Here is a 27,958-nt window from a genome sequence, read left to right on the forward strand (position 1 = left end):
AGGAATAGACATGCTGTGAAAAATCATCGCCCTCTGGTGTTGCAGCAGCACCAAAAACCTGCACTGCTTTGAGCTTGTCTTTCTCTTGCTCGGCAGTCACTGCTCATCCTTCTGCCTCTTGCTTGGCCATCTGTCTCCTTCCAGCCTTCCACTCTCCACCTCCAGCACCATCAAACACCGTGCTCACCAGCTTTTGTGTACCAGCCCCTTCTCCCACATCACCTCTTTGACCTCAACAAGTTATTTTGAGAATGTGCCACCACAAAAAGTGCACCTGCCATTCATCCTTTGGTGTTGCAAGTCAAAGTTCTCATCAGATGGAGACCTCTCCATCAATCCCACCCATACTACTGGAGCTTTTTTTTTTTTTTACATACTACGCTGGGTAAGGAGAGGAGGTTGTGGGCAGAGCAGGGACCTTCTGCTCCCCCTCAGATCTAGCGGGTGACTGCAGGCCCTGTGCCGGCTAAATCTGCTGTTGAAACAATCCAGACACGGTGTCACCCAGCGGAAGGAACAGTGAGAGCCATCACAGAAGCAAGGGACAGAAACAGCCCACTAAATGATGTTTTCCAGTCCATTTGTGCCTGGTCCTTTGTGGCTGATGATAAAAAGAGACACTTGGAATATTCCAGCAGAATAAAATTAGCAGGGATGTGAGTATCAGACGTGCAGCTTGCTCTCAAGATCTTGTCTGCAGTGTTGGTTCGTTAACCTGCTGTTTTATTAAGGACTCGTTTTAAGGCTCTGAGACAGACTTCTTGTTAACTCGCACACAGTGACACTGCAGCTGGCCCCAAGTTTTCCTGTTTACACCATTCTGACATTTCAACGTCAGAAGTCCTGGGCTTCCAGTATCCACAGAGAAACTGTGTGTTTTCTGTGTTTCTGTGCTCATCACTGGCCCTCAGCAAAGTGAGCACATTTGTTGCTGCAGATATTTTTCCCTGTACTTTAGGACTATTTGGTCTTCAGCTGATTTGTTTCGATACCTCGTTTATTTTCTTCATTACTCAGGAGGTCTCAAAAATATGAAAAAGAGAGCAGGGCTATGCCCTTGGCTTTCATGTCACGTCTTCTCTAGCATTAAGTGTTTGGGGCATGAATGTGCACTGCTCAGTATTTGGGAGCATTCATGTGCATTTATGTCCTCAACAAATAACTTTTACATTTCTTAATTCATTAGAAAGCCCACTTCCAGCATCTCCACAACATGGTAGGAAACTAAAAACTTAGGTTTCCTTCTCCTGGCTGGTACCAGGACACTGTGGGGCTCCAGCCAGGGCTACCAAAGGCCAACAACTTTGCACTGAAATGCAACAGGGACAGACTGCTCTTATAAAAATGTGGAAAGGGGTCTGAGGCACATTAACAGACCTCTGGTGAGGCTATGCTGCCTGTGTTCAGGATACCTTGACCTCCTCATTAAAAATACCAGGTTTCCTGCAATTGAAAGTTGTTAAAAAGTTAATCATTATGCCTGGAATTGCCCCATCAGATCTCTTCTCCAGGCTTTTTAGCTTTCTACTGAAACAGCTCAGCAATTCCTGAAAATTAATTTAGGAAACAGAGGATATTTTTTTTCTCCTTCATATCATATGCTCGTTGATATTTATTTATTTCCGTCAGCAACTTGAAATTTGGCAGGCTGTGTTTTGGGACTGCTTTACAGCACTGACTGAAAAGAATACATCTATGTTATAAACCTCAGGACCAAAAAACAGCTGCCTGCCCATGGGCAGCAGGGGACTAGGAGTTTGGCAGCAAGCCTACACAGAGCCTGCCTGGTTTTTTAGCCCTTCTGTCAGGTTGCTCATCCACCACTCTGTCAAAACCCTGCCAAAAGGAGGTAGCAAACCCTGTCCTATCCACCAGAGCAGAGCAAAGGAACTGGTGGGAGAATAACTGGTGGGCACTGAGAACAGGGCAGCCCCTCCAAACCCTAGTTGCATCCTTATGCAACAACTACAAATCAAGCGTGCTTTTCCTTTACATTAGCTGGTGAGGAGATTGCTTTGCTCTAATAATGGGAATTTTGCTACTGACTTAAAGGCTTTTTAATAAGGAAAGGGCTTAAAACTCACTGGGTCGGCAGGGCATTTTTTTTCTAAGCACAAGAGGTCTGGTTTGAGTCAATTCTGATACCACGAAATTGAAGAAGTCTCATTTACCTGGCTCAATGCCAAAAGGAAAGCCGCTTACCATTATTTAAATTATTGCTCTTATTTGTATTAAATTACGTATGCCCAGAATAATAGACTCTTAAAACACAGGGTGTAAGTGTCTACCAGAGACATACACATGGTCCTGGAGCCTCCTTAGCTTTTGGTCAAAAAATGGCTTGTTTCAACATTTTTTGTGTAGCGTGGGAGCATTCAGGCATAACCCATGCATCTAGATGGGTCCAGAGGACATGTATGTGTTCAATTGCACATATTGAATAAACGTGCCATTAAAAATTCCTTAGGGTTTTGTCAGTAGCAATACACATATGCTGCTATCTATATATATGCAGAGCTCTCAGGCAATAACGGGCCTGAGATTAATATATAATTTCACCTCTCATGCAAGTTGCTCTCAGATGTTGCCTTTCTCTCTCAAGGGAGATTTAGTATATGAAAATTGGAAAGAAATTTAATATCATGTTACACAAAATGAGCCAGCACTATGTGCAGGAAAAAAGAAAGAAAAGAAAAATATTACAAAATGCTGGGGGGAAGATGTTTAGGCAAAGTTTTCATTTAAATGATCATGTTTATATAAATTCATAACTAAGCTTGAAACCAAGCAGGGCCACGAAAGCACAGAGAAATGCAGCGATAAGCAGCTAGCCATTCTGCAGTCAGTGTCAGTCATGAAATTACAGAAGTGTTTCCAATTACAGGCAAAACACACGGCACGGCCGTAACGAGCAGCGCCACTGATCAGCCTGATGCTACATTTCAACAGAGGCACTTTGCATACCAATCAGAAAATAATGGGAAAATGGAGAATACACGTGGAGAATATTTTCTATACTGCAATGGTTTCCGTAATGACAGATCCCACAGTAATTTAGGATCCAATTTCACCAGCCACTGACCGCGGTCTCGGGGCGGTGATTCGCTCACTGTGTTACATTATGGTAAGTCCATTTGCAGTAAGCATGCCATGCTGTTCCCTTGCCAGCTCTCCAAAAAGGGCTGCCTTTAGGGGGGAGCTAAAACAGAGAGAAATAACCCCAAGCCCTCTATCCATGCAGCTACAAGAGTACAGCTCCCCTCTACACTTCCCAGGGGCTGTCTGGTTGAATTTCCAAAGACCCGAGTCACTCGATGCCCCAAATGTTGCTCTGCACACGTACGCTTAAAAATAGGGCTGCAATAATTTTACTTAAGTTATATCTTGCACTCACCCTCAGTGGGAAGGAGAATAATTGAAATGATATTAGGAAAAACTCATTACAAGTTAGCTGTGGGCTTCCAGTCAGGCAGGGAGGTGTTATCTTTTCTTCCTCACATCCTGCTAAACCTACTGGAGAAAATTCTTCCAAAAATGAGAGAAAAAATCTTGCATTTTTCACTAGCATTAAGAAAGGGCAGACAAACACATGCACACGACCCCAGTTTTAATGTTTCTTCTTGCACCTCACAGCTGTCTCCAGAGGGCTTGCTTTGCACTCATAGAATGACAGGATTGTAGGGTTGGAAGGGACCTCCAGAGACCATCAGGTCCAACCCCTCTGCCACAGCTGGTTTCCTAGAGCAGGCTGCCCAGGCAGGCGTCCAGACGGGCCTTGAATATCTCCAGAGAAGGAGACCCCACAGCCTCCCTGGGCAGCCTGTCCCAGTGCTCCGTCACCCTCACCCTGAAGAAGTTCTTCCGCATGTTGGTGCGGAACTGCCTGGGCTCCATTTTGTGGCCATTGCCCCTTGTCCTGTCCCCACAAACCACTGAGAAGAGGTTGGCCAAATCCCTCTGTCTCCCACACCTCAGGTATTTATAAACATTGATAAGATCCCCTCTCAGCCTTCTAAACACAGTCTTCTTCACATTTCCCTCCAGCATGCACACTGCTGTCCATCACCGAGACGTCCATCACCCTCTCACTCACCTTCACGTTGACAGAGCAATTTTCCTGGACTTTGCAGCTCATTTTTTTTCTAATTTCTCTCTGCATAAATAAGGCTTTTAGAGTAAATACGAAGTAAAGCATTCATATGCATGACCACTTCAATTTAATGTGCTTGCTGTCTCCTTCAGCTCAGATTTTTTTTTATTGTATTTTAGTTTAGTTTAGTTTAGTTTTATGCCTGTCTTTCTGCACCAGTACTCGGCTGGTCCTGACAGTTGTGTGTATGACTTCAGACATCAGTTCAGTGAGAAGAAAATCATTATAACACCTGATGCTGTTTGCAAGAGTTTGTTAAGAAGATCAATAAGGACAGGAGCACTTTGACTTTTTTCATATGGTTTCTCTGGCAACCAGAGCAAATAACATAGGTAAAATTATAGTCCCATCACGCTCCGTGTGCTGACAGTACATAATATATAATTGCATGCTTCCCACCAGAAAGCTTACTTAGTATAATCCTATACAATCTTTTCTCTCACACTGTTTTAGGTGTTTCATCATTTCTCCAGCTTGCAAAGCCCTGAAAAATTAAAGAAAACAAAACCCCTTGAGTTGGTCTTGCTACTGCCTGGGTTTGGGAATATATGACAGGACGAATGTAGTTCATCTACCAGCAATAATACGAGATTATTCAAAACTAAGAAAAAGCGGGTGCATAAACCTTGTAGTTCACCTGAATCCTCATCCCACCAGGTGAAGGATGCTTATTGAAGGATGAAATAACCAAGCCAGTCCCGCCCCGGGAGTGAATTTTGTATCTCATGCTCTCTCCCCAGGTAGCACTCGAAAGGAGAGATGCTGGGGGGAGGAAGTGGGAAGCTGCAGAGGTGGGGTCCCAGTCTCTTTCCTCCTTCCTGCTGCTTCTGAGCACAGCTGCCCCATGCCCTGCCTCGTCTCTGCTCCTGACCCATGGGATGAGGGGGATCCTTGGGGACAGCTGCTTTGGAAGCCAAAATAAGGCCAGCTCCTACAAACAGGTGTCTGTCTAAATAAGCATCCTATTTTCTCAGACTTTTTGCACATAAATCACATCAAACTAATGAAACTGCCATTTCAGGGCTGTAGAAATCAACTGCACACTGTTGTTTCTAAAGGCAGGGCATCAAGAGCTGAACTTGGTACATACCTCTAGGTATGATTTTAGGACATCAGAAGAAGGGAGGAGCAAAATGAAGACCAACTTGCTGTGAGTGAAATATTATAGAAGGGAAAGGTACTCTGCATCTAAAAGTGTCTCATTGGGATGGAAGATGGTGCCAACTGGAGCAACTAACAGCTTGGAGCACCACAAAACACTTGTAGCACTTGTAGAAACATTTAGGGACTCCCCCAACCCCTCTACCCCCAGTGTCAAAGGGTGCCCAACTAATTACTTAACCTTGAGAGTGTTAAGTAATAACAATTACTTAACACTCAGTCATTACTTAACACTCAGTGATGAACTAACCCTCATAATTGAAAAGAGAGCTTTATTTTGTACCGTGTCTTTCACACAGGTTTTTGTTCTCCTCAGAGTTTTTAATTGTAAATCGGTTCCTCAGATAAAACCCTGTGAGATAATTGTCTCAGATGCAATATCCAGAATTTGGATTTTAATAATGCAGCTTCCTTCTTCATCCAGAGATCTTGTAGCCTCCAAAGAAGCAATCATATTTATTGGTTTAATCCACTTCATGAATCCAATCTCCGTTTCACTTTCAGCAGACAGCACTTCACGATGTCTTTGGGATGTTCTACATTTGTTTTTTTCCCTTCTTGTTCTGTATGTTTTCTAGTGACAGAAATGAGAATTATAAGCATTAGCAGGATTGCTCCATTGATCCTGAGGATCAATACCAGATTGCTTTTCTCTGCTCATAGCTGACAGCTCCATTTCCCTATGGCTTCAGAAATATTCATCAGAGTTACAGTCATTTTAGAGGCTTCTTATCCTAACGCTATCATGAATGGCTTAGTAGGCATAATGCTTTTCATATATCTCCTTTAACGCTGGCTTTTCTTTCCCACTGAAGAGAAACAGAGATGGCTGATAGTGACCTTCGGGGGGAAGCTACACCCGTAATTCAGCCCAGCGGAGGCTTAACGTGGTCTGCAAGTTGTGACAGACACAAAATAGCAGATAAATCTGTATACTACAAAGCTATGGATTTCTTTTCCAGCGTAAACAACCCCTCGCTGAGCCCGAGGTTTCGTGAGCCTTTTGTGATCTAAAACGCTGCAGGCTGACAGCCACGGCTATGGCAGCTCCTAGCCTGGAGCTGCTGCTGGCAGCGCCTCCATCGCGGGACACGCCGTTACAGAGCCAGTGGTTTCTATAGCAGCAAGTGCTATATAAAAACCTGACTTTTCCCTCACCTAGGTAATGTTGACATGGTGTAAGGAAGTGGGGAGAGAAGAGGCACAAATCTGGATCCGTGCATGCTTCAGGCGGACTCTAAGCAAGCACCGCGCTGGAGGATCTGAGAGGATCAGTTCCCTCTGGATTTCACGATTCAATTTCCAGTGATAGTCTGTGGCAATTTTTTAAATATATATGTTATTATTTTTATAGGGGGAGGAGGTACCCTCTTACGGCCACACGCATCCCCCAAATCCTAACCCGTACCACCCATGCTGCTACGCTACCCCAACACCTCCCTACCTGCCTCCCCCAGGCCTCCCACAGCCTGCCCCATATCCTGCCCCATGGGCTTCCCACCTCACCAGCACAGAGATGGATGGGGCCCAGAAACCCTACCCAAGTGATCCCCCTCTACTGAGCAGCTTTATCCTATGTGGTGATCCCCAGTTCCTATATACATAGACCTTCATATACTGTCCAGAATGAGTTCAAGGGTGGCTGCTGACCTACAAATCTTCACCCTTCACAGAAGAGCTAAAATAATGTTCTACGAGAGACATTTCATCTGATTCATTTCAGGACCATATATGTCAGGTTTGCTACTTCAATGGTATTTTAAACTTCCCACCATGTAATGCCACGTTGCTGCATATAGCACGTTGTGTAAGAATACACTGATTGGCTTCTTACCACCCTCTCCATGCCAAAAACAGTGAGAGTCTCACCATACACAACAACTTCCAAATCGGTGGCTCCATCCCAGGCTGACCCATCACTGAATCTCAGGACAGTTTGGGTTGGAAGGGGCCTTTCTGCACCACTGGCCAAGTATAATGAAAAGTCAGCTGAAGGACTGACATGCATGGGGGAAATCTATCAGGAATGATTACATTTAGGAATAAAAAGTTTAGCCATTTGCACATTAAAACATTAAAAGTTTTACTTTTTAAAACATTAAAACAAGCTTTTTAGAACATTAGAAAGTAAAACTGCTAGCAATGATGTCTTAGTATCAGTTGCAGAAAGGAATAAAAAAAAAAAAAAAGTCATTTCCTGGCATAACCTTTAAAGGCCGAAACCTCCTGCAGCTGGGATTTTCAGAGCAGCGCATCACTTATTCCACTAGCTTTTCTCCAGAAAAAAATGTTCAACAGTCAATATAAGTTTTGCTTACATAAGAGCTATTTCTTTTTAACCAAAAGGTGTGAAAATTATAAACTGACAAGCTCAAGTTTTCAAAACATGCAAAGAGGTGCTCCCATTAAAGAAACAAAGTTTTAATACAGATTTTAATGGGACAACCCATATTCTGCTGAGTGCTTTCATGAATCTCCCTCAGAACTGTCGTGCACTTTCTACTATGATAAATAAGTCAAAAAATACTGCGTGGCTGTGATGTGTTATTTACTGACAGCTTTCAAATAATGAAATGATTCACCATTTAAATATTGAGGGCACATTTGTCTTCAACTTATCTGCATTAATCATTTTGTTAATAAACCAATTAGCATACCAGCTTAGAAAATTCCTCCGAACATAAATTTCTATGGCACAGACGTTTATTTGAACTGTAAACAGAAGCTGAGGGTTGCTATGGTGTGATCTTATGCTCGAAGTCTATTTACTTCTCCAGGCTAACAACAGCACCAATAGCAGAGTCCATAAAACAAAGTATAAAGTACACACCATGGCGCTGAGAAGTCCTTATTCTAAAGTGAACTTGAACACTCACCATAAACAAAGGTAGGTAGAAAAGCAAGTTAAACTCTTATTTTTTTTTAGGTTAGAAATGGTATTTTAATCTGTCTTCTGTGAGAAAAGCTTTAGAAGGAAGAAAGACCTTGCAAAGTCTGCTTTGCTGTTGTTGTTTCTCATACTCTTGCAAAGTTGTAGGTCTGTGTGGGTTGAGCTGTGCAGCCCAGGTGGACATCCACGTTCTGCCAAGCTGATCAGACTCTGGAGGAATGGAAAAAAGCAGAGACCAAAGAGATACAGCACAGTTTTAACAATCTGCAGCAGTCTCAACCCTTTAACATGGCTCTGAGTACCTGATGCCAGTTGCATTAAGCTTGGGATTGCAGCTCAGCTCTACTAAGCCTGGACGTGCGTCACAGCCCCAGAGTGCTTCGGCCCAGAAAGGCCCCAGAACAGAACAGCTAGCAGAGACGCTTGTTGAGAAATCCCCATATTGGCCTTTTGCAACAGTATGGTACCACTGTAACTACAGAGCTAAGAGCAGGATACTTCCAGAAATTATATTCTCATTAATTAGGAAAAATGTTCAGCTCACATAAACTGCTCTCTTACTGCAAGTGCAAGAGCATGGCTGCTTTTCATTTGACACTAATGGCATAGGTGTTTTTTTTGTTTGTTTTTTTTTTATAATCTGATTTAAGAAAAGGCAGTTGAGAAACAACCTTAATCCTCCAACTGATGGATTCAAGTATATGAACAAAACTCTTACAAAAGAAAAATGGCTGGGATTAAGAATATAAACTGTAACAATTAGAGGATAAAAAGCACATACTTTCCTCCAGCATAGGATTGGAAATTTAAATGATTTCTTTTACAAACTGCCACCCAACTTCTCCCTTTACTTATGAGTAAGTCCTCTTTTAAATGACAAATCAATAACAGAAAATAATGTGCATTACGATAAAATTATTTGAGCTGGTTTTACTCTGTCTCTGTCCTGGTGCTCCAGATCCTGGAAGCATTTTGGAAACCCTGCTTCTCGTTCATCCAAGATTCACTGAGCTCATTATATTTCAGATGAAATATTTCAGGTTGAACAGGTCAACAGTCTTTGAGAAATCACTGTTTTGCTGAAAGGTTTCCAGGATGTCTACCTGGAAAAGGCTGAGATGCACTTAGGTCAGTGCTGTGATCAAAGCTGGATTTTCAGAGAGGCATACAGTCCTCTTACTGCACATGTGCAGGTTATGGGGATAATTCACACAAAAAAAGTAGTAGGAGAAGGTCTTGATATTTTCCCATTAACTAGTCGAGTTGTAAGAAAGTAGGGTTTTATCCTAATTCTGCAACTGTGTTGTTGATTGCCTAGCTGTCTGCTCCTGCTTTGGAAGCTCATTTTAAGCATTCAGGAGGCCAGTTCATTCATACCTTGTTTCAGTAATCTTAGGAAAAGGATTCCTAAACACAGGGACCTATCCTGAAAACCAGAACACAACCCATCCTTAACAGCCAGGCTCCCATTCTTCTCCATAAAACCATAAAAAGATCTTTAATGAGGCACCTGTTCCAACAGAAGTCCCACCTGAAAGCTGTTCCAACTCCATTTGGTTGCTCTGGCCATAAGGTCCTGGGACACAGCTGTTTTCCTTTCGGTTTTGCCTTACTGTTTAAGTATGGTCACACAAACTATTACCCAATCGAACTAAAAATATGAAGCTCCAAACACATCCTGGAAGATTTCACACTGTTTTGGCTGCCAAAACTTTAGCGAACAAAAGTTTCCACCATCACAGCAAAACAAAGAAACTCTCTTCAGGCCTAGAATGAATGAGGCTGAACTGAACAACAAACCAGCACAGGTGATCCAAGAAAAACACGGCAAAACTGACTGTGTTTTCCCTGTACACTGTCACTTGCCTTTCTAAGTCCCCCAGATTGTTTCTCTTACTGGGCATGAGCAGCAAGATGTGGTCAAGTCAGGCAGGGACAGAAAAGGGAGGCTACTGAAAGGATAGAGCCAGGCTACTTACAGCAAGACATGGTGGGAGAACGAAAAACAACAGGTACAAGCTGAAACAAGAATGCTTCTGACTACATGTAAGGTAAAACTTCACCATGAGGACAGTCAAGCAGTGAAGCACATTTACGCACCGTGGTTGTGCAGTCTCCATCCTTGGAGGCTTTCAAGACCAACTGCATAAAGCCCTGAGCTGGTCTCATCTCGTAGTCCTGATACAGACCTCCTGAGGTCACCTGAATCCTCCTGTGATCTCAGGAAACTTGTCGCCAGGTCCTAGGGAATCAAAGAAAAAAAAAAAAATCAACAAAAAAAACAAACAAACAAAAACCACTATACCCAGTTATGCAAATATCCTGCCTCTAGGAAGAACCTCCTTTGAATCCCTAATGGAAAGAGTTGGCCACACATGAGCCTAATGTGTGGTTTAACATTGGCTGGTACTTGCAAGAAGGAAATCTACATTAATAGAAACCTGCTGTGAAGATGGCAAAAGCTCTGCTGAAAAACAGATAAAGTGTGTGATTGACATGTTCAGACAAGGCTTCCCAGTTTCAGGCTCTGACACTTACCTTGAATAAACAAAAGGGAAGTAGTGCAATTTTCAGCCAACGGAACTTATAAATATTAGGAAAAACCAGGAGCCTTTCTTTTAATATCTGGAGTCAAAATGCAAAACAAATTTCAGGCATCCAGATTTGAAAACTGCCTAACTTGCAGAGAATTTGTGTATCTTGTAGAAGAGAATTTTTGGTATCTTATATCAAAACAGAAAGTCAATGTCCCTTTGAATGAATATGGTGAGCAGATATAAATGAAACAGTGTATTAAAGTGTAGACTAGTAAATATACTCTTAGCTACTGGAGGATACAGCCAGGGTCCAGAGAAGAATCAAAATAAGAACTGAAAAGCATCTTGAACATTATTTTAATGTCATACACATCTGGAACATTATAATTCACTATAAAATACTTCTGTAAGTCCTACAGTGCACCAGGTAACAGAGAGAGAAGACTCAGTCTCTGTAGTATTTGCAACGCAGCTTTTCCTCACTGTTATAAACTGACCTGGAAACTGGGATTAACTGTTCCTAGATGCATTCCACAGAGCACAGGGTCAGAGAAAAGTAGAGCTCTGCCAAACTCCTGAGGTCAAGATTGTTGCCTCAGGTACTAAAGAATTATGAAGTGCTGGCTTTTCAGGAGTACTTAATCACTTTTTAAGTATAAAATACATTTATATATATATATACATATAAAAATGTGTATTCTATATATATACATTAGAACTGTTAATGAACTGTGAAAAAAAAAAAAAAAAAAAAGAATAAACAGAATAAAGCCAAGTTCTACTGCACAATTACAAGAGCTCCCTGCTGTGGTGAGAATGTGACTTTAACAATTCAAACTGAATTCTGAAGATAATTTTGGCCATCCAGGGCAATTTTGTACTTCTTCACAAGATCTACCCTCCAAGGCTGAAATCACGTGAAATACCACCTGAAAACACTGATAAGAAAACACTGATAAGACTCAGCCAGAGAGGAACATTCCTCCCTTTTTTGCTTCTTTCTCCTGGAACATATAATTCTAAATGTTTCTACTCACAGAGCAACCCTTCAGCACTCCCTACCTGAAATCCCACCGCTGCATTCACCTGGCAGATTTAAGGAGAAGATTTTAATGGTGCCTTCCAACTTTATATGACTATCAGTCTTGGCGGCAGAATACTGGGGAAAATGTACCAGAATATGGATTTTCCATATTGTAAAGTTATACTGCTTCCATCTTCAATTTCAACTATCGTTTGTATTTGACATAACCCATACAGAAACTAACAGGCCTGCATATTGTATGGAATAGCCACTATTATTTTTTCTAGTAAATAACATTTTTAAAAACAAGTATTTCTTTTTGTTTGTTTCAAATAATTGCCTATCAGTAACTACCATATTTCGTAACATTTGAATTTATACTAAAAGAAAGAGGGAAAAAAATCCAGGTTCCAGATACAGATTTCTTGCAGTCTGCATTACAGCTTTGATTTTATTTTGAAGTGTCAGACTCTGTGTCACAGGAAGCAGACGTTCCCTCTGTGGTATTTGTAAGCTGCCGACGCAACAGACTCTAAACTTGTCAGGCTCTCTCAGCAGACCTTCATTACAGCGAAGAAGTTTATACTTTTGTACAAGCTACGGTACAATTTAACAGCGTATGAGGCCTTTAACCAGGTGGCTACATAGACTTCATTTAAAAGGGGCTTTACTCTGAAGCTGTTTGTAGGATTTTTGCAAACATTACTATTCAGAGACAGGAAGCACTGTTCGTACCCAAAGACTGACACCGGGTTTCCATCCTGAGGGTGAAGCGGCAATCTTTCCAAATGGTGAAGCAGTCTTCGAAGCTGGCGTCCAGAGAGCCACCCTCTCCTCCAGCTGATGATCCTGCTCCTGCCTCTTGTTTACGCCACTTGTGTTTCCTAGATCTCTGCAAGCATTTCCCATCAAACACAAAATGTCTTACACAAAATAAAACCACCACCACCAACAAACTTTGCTGTCCATCACATCACAAGCTAATCACACCTCTCAGAAATTTGCTCTTCACAAATAATGTGATATGGCTGTGATGTTTCTTCTTTTCTAGGTAAGTTTGCTGAGAGACAGGCAGGCATGCCACATCATTTCTCCTAAACTATCAATAGATCTGTGGACAGGAGAATCCAGACATCCTTCCAGCTCCCTCTTCCATGGTCTGACCTGTACAAAACATGGTGTGTACATTTGGTAATGCTGTCCGTAAAGTTTAGAAGACAAAATTTTTGCAGAAAAGTTCACTTTTAAAAAAAAAAAAAAGGCAATTTTTAGAAAACACAGCTCAGAATTTGCCTCTGGATCTGAGTATCAAATACTGGCATAAATAGTCTGTTTTTATAACTATTGGTTAATTTAAATGATTGATTTTGAAAAATTTATATTTTAAAAATAAGGTAGTGCATATTAAAGTCAAACATTAGCTCAAGTCTTGCATAACTTATACTGCAATACCCTCTTGTGGTCATATGAAAATGGTTTATCAAAACACCTGAACCTTTTTTTTTTTTTTTTCATAAAAAGCTTATCAAACATTTTTTTCTTTTTTGGGGGGAACTAACATATTTTTCACAGACAAATTTGCAGCGTGTATCATCACCTGTCTGGTAGCCACAAAGGAATAACCTCAGTTAGGTTCTCCCTCAGTATAATGAATGCTGACACTGCTCATCAGACAAACTGATCCCAAAATAAACTCCTAATCAAAGGCGCCATTTCCTACACTGACACTCATTAGGGACTTTTTTCAGTTTCGTGCCCCCAAGCAGAAAAAAATAAAGATGCTGTAATCAATTTACATAGATTCATATGACATGAAGCCACAACAAACATTAACCTTTTCTACCACAGGATGAAAAGAAGTACACAGTAGATCAGTTTTATCAACTCAAATGAGTTCTCTCTTTAAAAGCCCCAAATTCTTCTTTATAAACAATAAAATGCTAAACCAGCAGATGACAATGTTAGGCGAAACAGTTCAATATCTGCAGAGCTGCTGAGCTGTTAATCCATGGCCTAAATGGGCTAAAGATATATCCAGTAAGCTATCCCCAGAAATGTCCCCCTTACCCTCCCCTCGATGTACTTTCCCTTTATGCACCATTCCCTTAATGACTTTTGGTCCCAGTAGAAGACGGGATAGTTTTTAAAATATTTGCTCTTAGCAGTCTGTTTTTGGAACAGCAGCTGCATTTTAAAGGCATAGTATTATAATATTAATAAAATAAATAGCTATGATCCAATTCCCATCTATCCTATCCAGAGAAACAACTGGAACAGGATGTTTGTAAACTATGTACTCGGCCTGATAGTAATTTTTAGCTTATTTTTATGTTTAATTTGCAGAAAATTACTTGAAAGGTTAGAAAAAAAAATAACACAAGAACTTTGTAAACAAGAATGAAAAAGCATTTAGCCTTCCCATTCAGATCCTTTCCGGACCTGATCAGGGGCTAAAATCCCATGTGCATTGATTAATGAATTGGGTCATCCAAGCGCCCCTCAGCTTCCTTTTAAAGCAGATAGATGCTGCTAAAGTCTAATTCTTTAACTGGCTGCCCGTGCTCCAACTTGGAGAGGACCCTGGGACAAACATTTTGTTTTGAGGCAAACTTCTTTCTCTCTTCTTAAGTTATGTTACTGCGATTTTCAAGGGCAAGGTTTCCAAATACAGAAATAAGTCTTGCTCAGAAATGTCCACATGAAACGTTTGGATTGTTTTATAGTTATTATTATTTTAAAATAAATTATTTGCCAAATTTGGCATGTATTTTCCAATACCCCAAGTAAACATAACTGAAAAAAAAAAAAAAATAAATAACCGATTTAAGTTCATTAGCATTTACCAGCAAGATGAAGCAAGACGCTAGAATTCATCTGGAGCTAACCCACATTACTCAAAAACAAGTCAGTCAAGAATTTGAGAGGAAATTTATACTTAAAATACCCCGCTTTCCTGCTAGGTCACAAATACTTGAAGAAGTGACTGCATACCATGGAAGACCAGCAGGCTGACTGTAAAGGCAAACTGACATTTTGGACACAGTTTTGAAAATTCTCACTTTGTGTACTAATGACCCTTTAAAGTTACTTGAAAAGCACTTCCCACAGTTGCTTAATGTCTTCTGCAGAAATCTCTAAGTACTTTAAAAGGGCTTTTCATGATCTGTGGCTGCTCATTTTTTATATATATATAAAATAACAAGATTTAAAGCACAGATTCATCGAAGCATCTTATTTTAAACAAACAAACTCCGCCTCAAACAGACTGCAAGGCCCCAGCAGCTGTCCACACTGGGGCTGGGCTCCCTTTCTTGTGAATATTCACAGGGCAGGCTGTTTCCAGTGGAGACAGTAAACACAACAGGGAAACCAGCAGCTTTCGGGAGATTTTGCTTCTGCTACAGAACTACAACAAAAGTGCTCCTGACAAACTCAGCTCCACAGCATGCTTTGCACTAAACCAGGCTTTATTGCTCTGCAGAGTTTGAGCATAGGGTGGTCTCAGCTGCCAGCAGCATTCACTGCCTCCTAGGCTGAGAGTTTGCTGCTTACTGATGGCTTTCAGGAGCAATTATTTCTTATCAAATTGTTGTTACCATGAAAACTTCTTCATCCTTCAGGCAATGAAGCAATGTAAAGCAGTAGGAAATGATCATTAAGTAACAGGGAAGCGAAACAATGCCAAGCACTGCCTGTCAGTGCTGGCATCAATGTTCATTTTCTTAAAGCACCCCAGATCAGCAGCTAAAAGAAAATGCTGGGAGAGGAGGAGCTCTGAAAGCACAAATAATAGCAGGTTTAAACTTCCTGACAGTCCCAACATACCTAATAATACTGGGGATAGAGTGAGTCTCAAAATGGATGTGTTGGGAAAGGGTTCTGGATTCAGGAGGAACACCTTGACTAGGTCCTGGCAAGCAGCAACCACACCTCTGGGGCAAGCAGCCTCAGCTCCATCCCTGTCTCGTGGCAGCACCCAGCCTGGAAGACCTGTACTTGCACAAACAGCTGCTCGGAGCAGGGCGGATGAGCAGGCAGCACTGCAGCAGGACCAGGTCCAACAGGACAAGATCTGGAGGGAGGCTGTGGAGGCTGAACAGAGAGGAAGAAAAATCTGGTAAGTCACTTTTTCCAGTTCACTCCTCTCCTACTCATTCTGACAGTGGTACTGGTGCTCCCTGACAGTCCTAGGGCTTGATTCAAAGCCTAAGCTATCAAAGGAATTTTTCTTCTGCAGGGACTTTGGATCAGACCCTAGCACCTTTCTTTCTAAGGCTACATCATCTCTGTTATTCTTCGCTGGACAGAATCTATGCTAATACCTCCTGACACACCAGGCTTAAGCCAAAAAAGAGATGCAAAGAGCTGCATGTTTAATATCTTTTAGCTTAATAGAGATCTTCATGATGATTATATAAATGTGCCAACCTTTATAATTTATTGCAGACATGCTGATATTATCGCCACTTCTCATATTCTTGGAAGTGGCTGAAATGGAAGTTGAACAGAGTGTTCTGCCAAAACACGACTCTGTATTCCCAGCCTGGAAATCCCTGAGCATGCCCCACGAGCCATGTGCAGACAGGCAAATCCCATTATTGTAGTGTTTCAGCAGGCTGAACGGCATGCATTCGTGTATACAGCAGCTACCTGGAGGAACCAGAAATTAACATCCTCCCTGCCTCTGTGCCTCTGCCACATAACTTGTCTGTTATGTTCGTGGTTCTGTACACAACATGGACACGCTTATTAGAAGAATATCCTTGGTGAAAGCACAGCCAGCTCTGGCTGTGTCTATGCAGTAGCCAAGCAGATAAAACAAAAGGGTGAAGCACATTGCTTCCAGGATGTTTTTAGGAAGGGAAACGAAACCATCTGAACAGCCCTGCCCCCCTCACCCTTCTGGAGGAAATGCAGATAGTAGGGTTGGTCTCTCCAGAGGTGTTTTTACACTCTTGTCCATCTCCTTTTACCTGAAGGAAAGGCTGGTTCATGCACACGCAGGGCTGTGGAGGCAATGCCACTCTCTCCCAGTTGTGCACCAGGCCCTCTCCCAGTGGGCCCAGTATGCTCCATGTCCCTTCCAGAGCACAGGCAGCAGGAGGGATGCTCTGCCTGCACCTCTGCTGGGGTTCACAGGCATGGATGTTAGTGCAAACCTACTTTCATGTGTACTTAACACATCATAAACCTGAAGCATGCCCTGCTCTCCATTCTTAGCAACAGGGCTCCTGTAGAGGGGTAGGGTATGTGGACAGGTGCCTAAAGCCACCTCAGCTGGCTTCATCAGACTCCACACACTACAGCCTGCAGGGAAAAGTCTTTCAGCTCCACATCCCCATCCCCAAACCAAGGCTTGCTACATGTTGGTGGTCTGACCCGAAGTGGGTATAGGTAAATGGCACAGACCCAAACATTTCTCAGTACTTATCACCACAGTGTAGTCCCAAGCTGGGAACAGCAGTCCCAAGAGTAACATCCAAGTCTGGCACTTTTACAGAGTGCCTGACATAGCAAAATAAATAAATCTGGGCCCCCTGTGCTGTGCTGGTATACAAAAAGTTATAATAATAAGCATAACAATCGTAAATTAGCTTTTATTTGCTCTTTGGGTATATCTGTACAGGACAGGGGAGCATAGCACAGAAACCCAAGGCCACTGTGTCCATGAGGTACAAGGCTGTGCTGTATACGAGAGCTCAACTCAGAAGGCTGTGCAGCTTCAGCACCATGAGCTCAGATGAAGCACTGCATAGACACCAGTAAGCAGCTCAGTCAGCTGAGGTGTCCCTTGAGCCCTTTATAGTCCCAAATACAGCAGTAGATTAACTGCTTCCTCTATTGACCTCACAGCACTTTTACAATAGCAGGTGAAGAACAGTTTTCTTCATTTCTGGCCAGAGAGAGCAAAGGACAAGAAAATCAGAGGGCTTGCCCTGTAGTCACACACCAGGTGTAGAACAAGTCTGAGGAGCAAAACTCAGGTCTTCTGGCTCCTCACTTTGCTCCTAGCACAGATACCTATCTGCACAAAAATACTCCAGCAGGTACTTGCCTGCTGCAAATATAGCTCTGGAAATTCCTACCAGGGACTTCTGCCAGCAGAATATTGGTCAATTAAAAAATACGAAGCTCTGTCTTATTTAAGGCATGAGACATAAATTTGCTAGAGTGACCCAAGACTTTGCAGATTTATCTGCATTTACACAAGGAATACATCGTGGACATGCTAGCCTTGTCTTCCTCTAGCAATAAAACTACTCCTAACATAGTGCAGGTACACTATGTGAATAAAGAAAACCCTGGGCTTCACTACAGAAAACACAGGTTTGGATACAAAGAGTTTGCATGTGTAAGAATTGGCTTTAAGTATTTAATTGAACAGATAAATAGGCATTCAGATATGACCAACAGAGACAGAAAAATTAAAACTGCATTTTTTACTTCTATTCCAAGGTACCAGAACTGGAGTTTCCTAAAGGACTACGACCAAATGGTAAGTTTCAAACAAACACCTACCTGTAACCAGGATCCTTCTAGCTTGCATCAATTTGAAGTAGGCTAATGCTTTAAATCAGGGAATACTTGGGCATAAGTGGCAAATGCTTTAATACTAAAATCTTTAGGAAAATAAAAGACAGCTGAGATACCATTCATCTGCTAAAAAGGAAGACAGTTTGTGTTTGTGTTCAGTCTGTTTCAACATTATAATATTGAATAATTGTTGAAATATTTCAAAAATATTTCTCCATACACAGAAAGTGCCAGAAGAACCAACTTCCTAGGAAAAGTTTGTGAGATGATGACATCATGCCAAAACCCAAGCCACTTACTAAAAATGAAACAAAAAACCTCCCACATCATAACCATTCCAGAGCAGGCTAAATTCTTTCTCTCCTGACATTTCATGCAACATATTTAAAAATGATTCATTTCCCTGTGTTATCTTACTCCCATGAAAGAGGATAGAGAAAAATAATCATTTTACTGCATTTTTGCAACACTTTCATGTACATTCAGTAAGCATTATATTTTAAGTACATCTAAACTCTGTTTTCAAAAGCAAAAGAGCTGATATTACTAATAATCTCAGTAACTTGGATTTTTATAACAAGCAAAGGATGTAACTCCGAAAACTTTAGCATTAATGGTCTTTGTTTCATTCAGGGTAATAAAAAGGAACACAAGCCTCTGCCAGATTATATATCTGTGTTTTCAAACAAAGTTCCCAACTCCACCAACCAGAACATTGGCAGTAGAATGAATACTGAACTTGGCAAGATGCTGGTAAACATGGATTACTTCTTCAGCAGTGGAGCACGAAAGAGGAAACTTGAGGATGACCTCCAGCCTTCCTAATACCTCAAGTAAAAATACTAGTAACAAAGCAAGTCAAAGAGATCTACCTAGCAGGCCTCTTTCAGACTCCACAACACTGAAATTAGCAGGTAACAAAATCCTTTTTTTTTTTTTTTTTTTTTTTTTTTTTTTTTTTTTTCTCTCTCAGAGAGACCAGAAGTACTGTCTAGCATGGAACTTTTTCAAGAACTAAGATGGATGTCATTCAGCAATGCCTATGGAGACTGTCCTCTTCAGACTTGGGGTTACTCAGAATCACAGAATCACAGAATTTCTAGGTTGGAAGAGACCTCAAGATCATCGAGTCTAACCTCTGACCTAACGCTAACAGTCCCCACTAAACCATATCCCTAAGCTCTACATCTAAACGTCTTTTAAAGACTTCCAGGGATGGTGACTCCACCACTTCCCTGGGCAGCCCGTTCTAGTGTCTAACAGCCATACAGAGTGAGTCAGGACCACAGATCTCATCCTTCTTACCATGCAAGCCCACAATAACTTTGCTACTAACATCAGAAAGATTAGAGCCAAAGGGCTCTTCTGAAACTCTTCCTGAATTTTTACCTCCTGAAAAGAAACAATCAACAGAGACCAGCTCAGATGAGTCACAGCATAAACAACATACTTCAAATTCTGAAAGTCCGGGCAATAAAACACAGCAGGTTGTTACATTTCATGTATTTACCCAAGGATTCGTCAGCCTGCCACTTGCATGTTTAAGCTTGCTCTAAAGAGCAAAATTTAAGGCATGTAAGACGTTCTGTGCTTTTTCAACACTCCCTGCTGAGGAAGGGGGATCAATTTTTTTTTTTTCAGACTTGTTTTCATTTTTTTTTTCCTTTGTATTTGCTGTTTCTCCCCTATGCTCTCACATTCCCTTTTGCTACTTTTTTTTTTTTTTTTCCTTGTTTAGCTGATGGAAACTCAGTGACCAGGAAGCAGGCTTTTACATTTTGCTCTGAAGGCATGCTGCTCAGCAACCTGCCTTACGCGCTTTTGATCATCAGCCTTGAATTTAGCAGGTTTGTAGTTCCTAAAATCTGTGGTTGCCCAGGGAAACCACCATCTAAATCGACAAAATACCTAAAGCCTGCTCACTAGAGCATCTTCATGACATAGATGCAACGTTTTTTCAGGGAAAAAAACACAATCAGCAGAGCATGGGGAACACACATAGAGTGCCTGCCTTCACAGGGTGCATGTAGCTTCTGTAGGACCATGCTCAGCCCTGCGTAGGTGGAGACCAACGCAGAAGCCACTAGCATTGCCCTGATACTACAGGCTGCAATCTCACACTTAGCTGAGGTGGAGCTGTGTTTACTTACACCTTGCAGCCAAGACTGTTTATTTTTGAGGTTAGACTTTAGCAGCAGAAGGCAGTTGACAGGCACAAGAAGTGGTAGGGATCAGTGTGATCATTGGCAATGTTCAGGTGGTCTCTGGAATAAAACAAAAGCCACTGTAGAAAGGAGAGATGGGTTGTAGCCCACAGCAAGTCATATCCTGGCATCTTCAGTGTCTGAGAACTGGAGGACAAAGGCTTTCAGGATGACAGCTTAGCTACCTGCAGGATAAGGAAGATGATGGCATGAAAGCAGCCCATGCAAGGGCTGATTCCACTCTGCAGACATGAATATCCAACTGTAGTAAACAACCATGTTCACACACAGAAAATGGAAACATACACTTAAAACCAAACCAAAACAAAAAACACCACCATGTTCAGCTAAGATGCTTTCTTCAGTCTTGAGAGCAGATGACTGCAGCAGGAAATTTCAAAAATGTCTGAAAGTGGGAGAGTGGAGAGCAGAGCAAGCCTTTCCTTGTCCTTGTGTTGTCCAGAGCTTCTTCCAAAAACTGTACAGGCTACTCAAAGGCTAAATATTTATTGGTGGTTGTGTAATATTGAAAATTACTACACTTGCATGCCTTACTCTGAGATACACTGAGCAGCTCCAACTCTTGCTGTGGGTCACCAAGTCCACAAAGGGTGGCAGATGCCCCGTCTCTCTCAGGCTCAAGCTCCTGTTCGTGTAAGAACAACTCATTCAAAAAAAAGCAAAGGGATTCTGGTTTTCGTCGTGAAGGCACACAGAGCTCCGTGCTCCCTGACCTCCAGATGGCACTCACTCCCCAAGTAAGCCACTGATGGCTTACAGCAGCAGCGTTGCACAATCCCTGTCTAATTTCAAAGGGCATTAAAATATTTCCAGATTCCCAACCCTGCTTTGTGTGAGTCCTGAGCATCCCTCTCCCAGGGAGGCCCCTCAGGATGGACGGTACGGGAAGGAGGATGGACTAAGCACTGCACAACTTAATCCTTCAGCTCAGTACCGGCCTTGTTTCAGCTGACATTTCTCCCAGTTTTGGGGCACAACACGGAAGGTCTTATCCTGAAGACATGGGCCACCAACTGGAGTCTTGAGAAGCAAAGACAGTAGCTGGAGTACTGGAAAATGTGGCTGAGGAGGAAGGATCAAGCGGTCTAACATAGTTTAACCTGAAGAAAAGGGAGACTGGGAAAAGGACGGCAGTCCTTAGATACATACATAGCTTGGGAGAGAGAAAAAGTAGTAGTTTATTTCATGTACATGGCAGACAATATTAAAAATAATCGTTTTCAATTATAGCAAGGAAAATCATGTTACTATTACGGAAGCTAGTAGTAAGGTTAATACAGTACTTGGTAGGGTTAATACAGCACTGGAACAGATTCCCTGAGGAATCTCCACCTTTGAAGGTTAAACACAGCCACCCACCAAGGAGGATGTGTTTGACAGGGTTTGCCTGTTAGTGTATAAACTGCGACTGTCTGAGGGGTGTTTCACCAATTGTCTGATCTGTAACAACAGTTGGTGGGATCAGAACATGCTTTGAAAACATGGTGTGTGGTTGTTTGTTTTTCAAAACACATTCAAAAAGAAATTAAAAAATAATATTTCAGTTAGTCCAGACTGGAATAGATTGCATCTCTAAAACACAGATTGACCACCTGAGTTTTTGATGAAGGCACATTTCTATTTTTCTGCCTACTCCTACAGAGAATGTTTTTCACGCAGCGCAGATGTGCCTCTTTTAATCACACAGTCCCACCAAAATCCAACCTTTATCCTAAAAGCTTCACTAGTGCTCCCTTGACTGCCACATAAGAATACCTCTGAAAGAGCACGTTCATGCCTTTGTGCAGGAATGACAACTAATTTGCTTTCAACAATTTCAGGACACCTTTACCAATGGTGTGTAGCCCTGATTGTGCTCTCCTTACTCAGGTAGAGTGCCCGCAGTGGGTACTTGGGGTGATTACAGATGTGCAGCACAGGAAAACCCCAACCCACCACCCGCTCGTGCACTCCTATCACATGTGCTCCTTTGCAGTCTTTTTCTCCAGTCTGATAGAGATCTACGACAGGAAGATGTGTAGCTATACTTGAAGTGGAGCCAAAATAGGCAAGGATTTCTGGCTTAATCATCAATAGAATAAAAGTTTCCCATAAAGACAGACATGATAATCCACGTGGTATAGCAACATTTTGTAGAGTGGACACCTTATTTTGTTCAACTATTACGCTTTCCTTTGAAATTAAAACTATTTTTTGCTGTCTCAGTGATCCCTCCTCTGGTACCCAGCAGTTTGCATCCCTCTATCATGTACAACACCTTCAGAAAACACAGTTCGGGAATATCCGAGGTCTAATTAAAACTGCCATAGAACTGTGAGCAGAAGGCAGCAAACAGGCATTCTCTAGACGTCAGTTTCTTCCCAAGTTCAACAGCAATTTTTCTCTTACTATAATTAACCTTGCCAACTAATCCTTATTTACATAAGCACAATGTCTTAGGAAGAATGGATGAGATGACAGCAGCACTGAAACCTGTAAACAACCAGTGGAAATTCAATTTATTAAAGAGATTGTATAGATATTAAAACGTGTTGTAAGCTTCTTGTAAAGAGTTCTTATGATGTATCACTGTGCTTCACAGCTTTGTAAGCTTGCTTTCCTTTTGCTGCCAGATCTCAAACAAGAGATTATACATGTTTAGGCAATCCGTTTTCTGTATTTCTTTCTGTTAAAGAACACAAGTGGGTAGGAATATGAATTTAATTCTTGGGTTAGACACACTGCTTTCTCTTTTAAGGACTGTTAATATTAATTCTAAGTGGGTGTAGAGATGTTTCCAGTGCCTCCAACTTTTGCATGTTCTCATTTCAAGCTTTGGTCATAATAAAAATGTGTGAAATATATCATACTTTATAACAAAACATATGTAAGTTCATATAAATCTGTATTTCTTATACTTTTAGAATAGTCTTCGTATATAGCTGCCAGGTGGCATCTTAACTATAAGGTTCTGTTTTAAAAGATTGGATTGATGATTCTGATCATGTTCCTTAGAAACATGAAATTAAAAGCTGTTTCTTGACCTTTAAATTATCCTAAAGTAGTAGCTAAATGGGTTTTCCTACAAATAACATCTCATCATGCTGTGAAAATTACTGCACGAACAGTAAGGTTCCTACAACAGAGAAGGGAGAGAACAGATACATACAAACAGTTGGATGGACAACAGAGGCCAGGTCCAGGCATTGCATGTTGGTATGGACTGTGCACATGCATTGTTTGCCTTTTATAAAGAACACTCTATAAAATAATATTTCTGAATTAAAGTCCTACTTAAAGCAAATAATTTTCTTGTTCACAAAAAGTGTTTTTGTTTGTTTGTTTGTTTGTTTTTGTCTTCTGGTTTTAGAAATGAACAATAATTTGTTAGTGCCTCAAGCTGCTTTAGTAAAACTCCCTAAAGTGGGGTGTCTATCTTAAAAATGACTTGCTCCTCTGAATCCATGTGAGCTATGCAAGGGGCACTTGCATGGTTCTGTAAATCACAGCCCTAACCACAGCCCTCTCCTGTCCCAGAAGGGATAGATGCCAAAGGCTGACGTCTGCTTGTAACCTCCTCAAAGCCTCTCACAGGAGTTGTATGTACCCACAAAACCACCATTACTTAGAAATGGGATTTCCAAGTATCTGGGATTAAAGCCTCACCTCAGCACTCCACCTCTATGCCAGGTTGGTGGAGCAAAATTGCTCCAAATGGCTTTTAAATGGCTTCCCAGGCAATGCCAACAGGAAACTCCTGTTTGGCATACATTGATTGACAAACTGCATTAAAAATGATCTGCAAATATATAAGCATAATAGCTGTAAAATGCTGAGATCTGGTTTCATTCTATGACATTGACCAGATCACTTCAAACTCCATGTCAAGTTTCCCCATTTCCTAATGGTCAACTACCATCGCTGGATATACTATATATAACCTGTGAATTAACAAGGTCTACTGAAATATGCTCACTTTCTCAGCTCTCACTGGGGCCTCTGCTGTTTGAGTGGCTCAGATGCAAATGTGGATCTAGAACAAGGCCGGCTCCAGATCTGAAAGCTACAGATCAACCTGCTTACTCAGGTACAAGCTTGAAGTAGGTTTTCTGTGTAGAAGGGACAACTCCAAATTTATCATGGAAATCAATCTCACAAGTCTCCATATAAACCAGTTAATGTGTTTTATTTTCTTTCTCCCGGTTCTTTGGCTTTGCTAGGTTTTGGGCTAGGTTTTGGGTTAGGTTTCTAAGTGTGTGTGGTAAGGGGCAGTTTTGGTATTCTACATTCTTTCAGTACTCCTTTTTGGTTAACCATATAACTTAAGATAACATGCCATTACCCAGAACAGCCTTTGGTTAACTGAATAAGGCATTTCACAGAGCACAGACTGAATCAACAGGGTGGTGTTTTCTGTTTTTTTGCTTATGGTATTTTCATTCAATTTGTGATGTGTCTGTCCAGCCTAACCTCAAGTAAATCCTACATAAACACTGCCACGTTTTCAGCTTGCCACATATATAAAACATACTGCATTTTAAACCTATGATCTACATGTAACCTCCAATGTTTCTTTTCTACTCCTGCCCTGCACACTTGTACACCGCCACCTCAAACATGAAGTACAGAGGAATCCACTGAACTTCCTTAGCAAGAGGAGGTTCTCCAAATGACTCTTCAGTCAACCCTGCCACTGAGGAGCCTCTGCTGCAGTTTGACCACCCAGTGTGTTGAAGGCTGCCTGCAATGTGCAATCATCCACACAGCTGCTGAGAATGGCCTCCACCCCTTCGTCAGACTGTTCATAGAAAAAAACAAGACAGTATTGAACCCAATGTCATCCCCTGAGAAACAAACACCCACAATTTGGCCACGCACAGGACATCAGTCTGCTAACCACTAAGCCTTGTTCCTTAGTTTTCCACCAGCCTTGTGGTCTTCCCATCCGTCCCCTATCTCTCCAGATTCACATGAAATGAGACCAGGCCAAAGGCCCAGTTGAAGTGAAGGTAAATGATATCCACTGCTCTTCCCTCATCCTCCAAGCCAACTACCTCACAGAAGGCAATCAGGCCAATTCAGGCACAATTTGCTCTTGCTAAATCCGAAACAGCTGCTCCCAGCTACACTCTTGTCTATCAGAACCTGGAAATGGCCAGAGGAGGCCAATATGGAGCATGTGCTCCATAATATTCCTGGGAACTGTGGTTAGGTTGACCAGCCTGTAGCTCCCTGGATCCTTTTTCTTGCCAAAAGACAGGGAATGACGTTTGCCTTTTTCCAGTCATTGGGAAATGACCTCTGCTAACCATCAACCCTCCAAAGATGATAAATGTCAGTGGTCTTGCAATAACGTCAACCAGCTCCTTCTGCAAGCTCAGATTCAACCCATCTGGTCCAGCACAGCAGGCTTTGTTCAGATCTCTTCAGCAGTCCTAATTCTTTCCCTACCACAGACAGTATCTCACTCCCTCCAACTGTGCCCCTAGGCTCATGGAACCTGAGGGGCCTGTGAGTAGACCTTGCTTGTAAAAACAGACAAAAGAAGGCAATGGCCATGTTGGCGTTTTCCCTGCCCTTCTTAAGTAGGTCTCCTACCACATGAAGGAGATGTGAGCAATGTGCTCACATTTTCCTTCATCTTTCTCTTCTTGCAAAAGTGCTTATTGGAAGCTTTTTTTCTCCTTTACATCCTTCACCAATTTCAACTAAGAAATTGAAACAGAGTACTAAGAATTTCTTATTAACAGACAAATAAAAGCATTTTTCATTGGTTCATTATGTAATGCCATACACTAATCCTGGGCTGTGCAGCACCGTGAACAGACACGACAGGGGAAGGAGAGTAGGTCTTTGTCTAACTGATTGCTTGCACTACAAAGCAAAATTTTGAAAGCTGCAATGCTGACTAAATGTAAACATTGCATGTCTTTGTGAAAATATGAAAACAGTTGGATAAAAGTATGCTCATGGAGCTGCTTAATTGTTTGAGCTCAGTTCAGCTCCTTGATTATTTCTAGCAAGATAGAAGGCAGTGAGTATTACCAGTATTTTTGGAGCACTTTGTTGAAGCTGCACCCACACAGCAATGCAGATATACAAATTCTACCTTAACTATTTCTCTATTATTCCCAGATTATCTGAAATGCCAAACACATCTATATCACAGGCCTAATTTTAAATGAGCATGAGATAGCTTCTTGTGATGGGTTACTCAACTCTTTTCCAAGTACATAATACTCCCACAAGGCTGAAAGCTCAAGTTCATCAAGAAAATCTTGGAACAGTAATTATTTTAAGCTATTTTCAAGTTTTGCTTTCTTTTAGAGTTTGTCTTTTAAAAGGTTGATTCATTTGAATTATATTGACAGATCATAGTTTTTAAATTAGAATTCTACATTTGGGGAGTCCATTTTTTGAGATTTTATGTATGCCTGTATACTTCTATGTTTTATGACTGATTTACACAGAGGCTGACATGATTTACAAATTAGGCATTAGTAATATTATTGTTTTGAAGTTCCACTAAATGAATGTGGAATGAATGCAATAAATCTGTTTGTCAAACCATGTTATTGAAACGATGGAAAAAAAAAAAAAAAAGAGTAGAATTGCAGAAGAGCAGAAACTGAATTGTATAAGGACCATCAATCTAATATAAATACATCTTTCATAAGAATGCTAGAAGTTTTATGCCTGAAAATAACCCTGAATGTTATTGCAATTATGCTGTAGTTAAAAACCTGAATTAATGCTATGGATTTGACACTTTGAGTAATCCCAGCCAAATGCAGGTATGAAAGAGCCAAGATCCTGTGTGATCAGTACAAACACACATTCCTCAGAGAATGGCTTTCACTTAGTTCTGACGATCTGGTAGGTACAAAAGCTTTAAAAACAGCACTTTCCTATTTTTGTGCGCAACTGTGCATGGTAGGTAGGTGTTATGTTCCAGGAAAGCTACTCCAGCTCTCATTATTTGACAAGAACAGTGTTCAGAAACTTAAAGCTATTTATTTATTTATTTATTTATTTATTTATTTATTTATTTATTTATTTATTTTTATTTCTGTACAACCAGAACTGACACTGCCAAAACCACACCGTGCCTACTGATGGAGCCGGCACCGTGATGATTGAGACAGGGTGGCCTAAAAACCTGGGGGGCTGAAGGAGACTTCAGTTTGGGGTAGCAAACCGAAATTCACCTTTGATCTCTGTGCTTCTCAGCATCTCCCAAAGCACTGCTGAGATCCACTACTCCTTGGTGAACGTAACCTGTGGCGGACCCTTCACACAAACACCCTGCGACCATGGCTGTGGGACTGTCATTTTGGGGGACAGCAAGGACTAATTTCAGGCTCGGAGCTCCCAGCCCCGAGCATGGGGCTCCTTGTGGGGCAGTTTTAGGGGAGTATATGGTTTTAGGGGAGTATATGGTTTTATGGGAGCCCAGCG

General features: G+C 41.5%; 2 protein-coding genes across 5 annotated transcripts; one reads left to right on the forward strand and one right to left on the reverse strand.

Annotated features, from left to right (window-relative positions):
• Positions 1–5,510: 5,510 nt before the first annotated feature.
• Positions 5,511–18,874, reverse strand: LOC101792103 (uncharacterized). Of its 3 annotated transcripts, none has more exons than XR_011808570.1 (8): positions 18,282–18,874; positions 15,588–15,854; positions 12,498–12,654; positions 10,302–10,443; positions 8,296–8,411; positions 7,181–7,275; positions 6,470–6,624; positions 5,511–5,885 (listed from the first exon to the last, which is right to left on the reverse strand). XR_011808570.1 is itself a non-coding variant. In XM_038177776.2 (8 exons), the coding sequence occupies exons 2-7, from the start codon at positions 12,839–12,841 to the stop codon at positions 6,470–6,472; spliced, it is 807 nt and encodes a 268-aa protein (XP_038033704.1). In that variant the 5' UTR covers positions 12,842–12,926; positions 15,588–15,726; the 3' UTR covers positions 5,511–5,885. The 3 variants fall into 3 exon arrangements, 2 of the variants coding, with proteins under 2 accessions (XP_038033704.1, XP_038033705.1); XM_038177776.2 differs by lacking the exon at positions 18,282–18,874 and adding an exon at positions 12,753–12,926 and having other exon boundaries at positions 7,181–7,328; positions 15,588–15,726; XM_038177777.2 differs by lacking the exons at positions 6,470–6,624; positions 7,181–7,275; positions 18,282–18,874 and adding an exon at positions 12,753–12,926 and having other exon boundaries at positions 15,588–15,726.
• On the forward strand, positions 13,847–27,896 carry CIMIP5 (ciliary microtubule inner protein 5). Of its 2 annotated transcripts, XM_038177778.2 has the most exons (4): positions 13,847–15,879; positions 18,219–18,258; positions 18,930–19,129; positions 19,270–27,896. In XM_038177778.2, exons 1-3 carry the CDS (start codon positions 15,473–15,475, stop codon positions 19,119–19,121), a joined length of 639 nt encoding a protein of 212 aa, XP_038033706.1. In that variant the 5' UTR covers positions 13,847–15,472; the 3' UTR covers positions 19,122–19,129; positions 19,270–27,896. The 2 variants fall into 2 exon arrangements, with proteins under 2 accessions (XP_038033706.1, XP_071892534.1); XM_072036433.1 differs by lacking the exon at positions 19,270–27,896 and having other exon boundaries at positions 18,930–19,260.
• Positions 27,897–27,958: the final 62 nt, after the last annotated feature.

The sequence above is a fragment of the Anas platyrhynchos genome, chromosome 3, assembly GCF_047663525.1.
Source record: "Anas platyrhynchos isolate ZD024472 breed Pekin duck chromosome 3, IASCAAS_PekinDuck_T2T, whole genome shotgun sequence".
Classification (NCBI taxonomy): Eukaryota; Metazoa; Chordata; class Aves; order Anseriformes; family Anatidae; genus Anas; species Anas platyrhynchos.